The sequence below is a fragment of the Limulus polyphemus genome, unplaced genomic scaffold, assembly GCF_000517525.1.
Source record: "Limulus polyphemus unplaced genomic scaffold, Limulus_polyphemus-2.1.2 Scaffold3900, whole genome shotgun sequence".
In the NCBI taxonomy this organism is placed as follows: Eukaryota; Metazoa; Arthropoda; class Merostomata; order Xiphosura; family Limulidae; genus Limulus; species Limulus polyphemus.
The window spans coordinates 76863-77794 of NW_013669510.1; the positions used below are offsets into that span (position 1 = coordinate 76863).

Here is a 932-nt window from a genome sequence, read left to right on the forward strand (position 1 = left end):
TAATATTAACTTTTAGTATATAATTACTTATATATATATATATATAATATAGGGCAATATCATAACTGCTCAGGTTTGATAAACTTTTATCATCATTTAATTTTACTAAAACCAAAATTGTGATAAAATTTGTAATAAATTATACTTACTTTAAAGAAGGAGAAGGAAGACTCTTTAGGAGACATGATAACTGACTGAGATCTGGTCAATATATCTGGCACCGAAGCAGACAACTCTTTTGTGTGCAAAGGGGGTTGGAGTGGATCATTGTTTTGGACATTTTGTTGCATCATGACACAACCTGTTCTACGAGCTGCTTAAATCAATTTTAACAAATCTGATTATTATAATACAGAACTAATTTACATACTCACTATTTCTTTTTAACACACATAAAAATTACCATTGATCTTAGAACACATTTGTAATCCAAGATGTATGCCATTAAAGTGATCATTTTCCTAATCTGAAAATATATTTCCAAACGTACTTCCTTCGCTGCCACTCATAGCTGTAGCTATTTCTCAATCTTCATTTTTGCCATCTGAACATCGTGTTCGCTTGCTTCAATCTTTATACCCCACTTAACTGCCCTCTGCAATATCTAATTTGCAAAACTTTACACTGGCCCTCACATGCCCTCTATGCAGGTACTGTATATAAGCACTGTATGTCAACAATATAATCACTTTTTTTTAGACTTACCCCATCCTGGTCACTAACACCAGCTCTTAGTGGGGAGGAAGAGTGTTAGCGGAGGTAAGTATGTTTGGAAATACATTTTCAGATTACGAAAATGATAACTTCCAAAACATATATACCTCCGCTGACACTTATAGTTAGAATACCACATTGAGAAGGTGGAGGAGCCGGTGAGGACAGAGATCATAAAGAAAGCATCTGCAGAGAACAAATATGTACCACGAGAAGTG

The 932-nt window shown here is 34.3% G+C and overlaps 1 protein-coding gene across 1 annotated transcript in view; it reads right to left on the reverse strand.

Moving 5' to 3' along the window:
• Positions 1-932, reverse strand: part of LOC106470247 (KICSTOR complex protein SZT2-like) — a 67431-nt gene that overhangs the window by 48958 nt on the left and 17541 nt on the right. Inside the window, exon 6 of the mRNA XM_022398846.1 lies at positions 150-313. Coding sequence (XP_022254554.1) covers positions 150-313 — 164 coding nt within the window. The remainder of the gene's footprint in view (positions 1-149; positions 314-932) is intronic.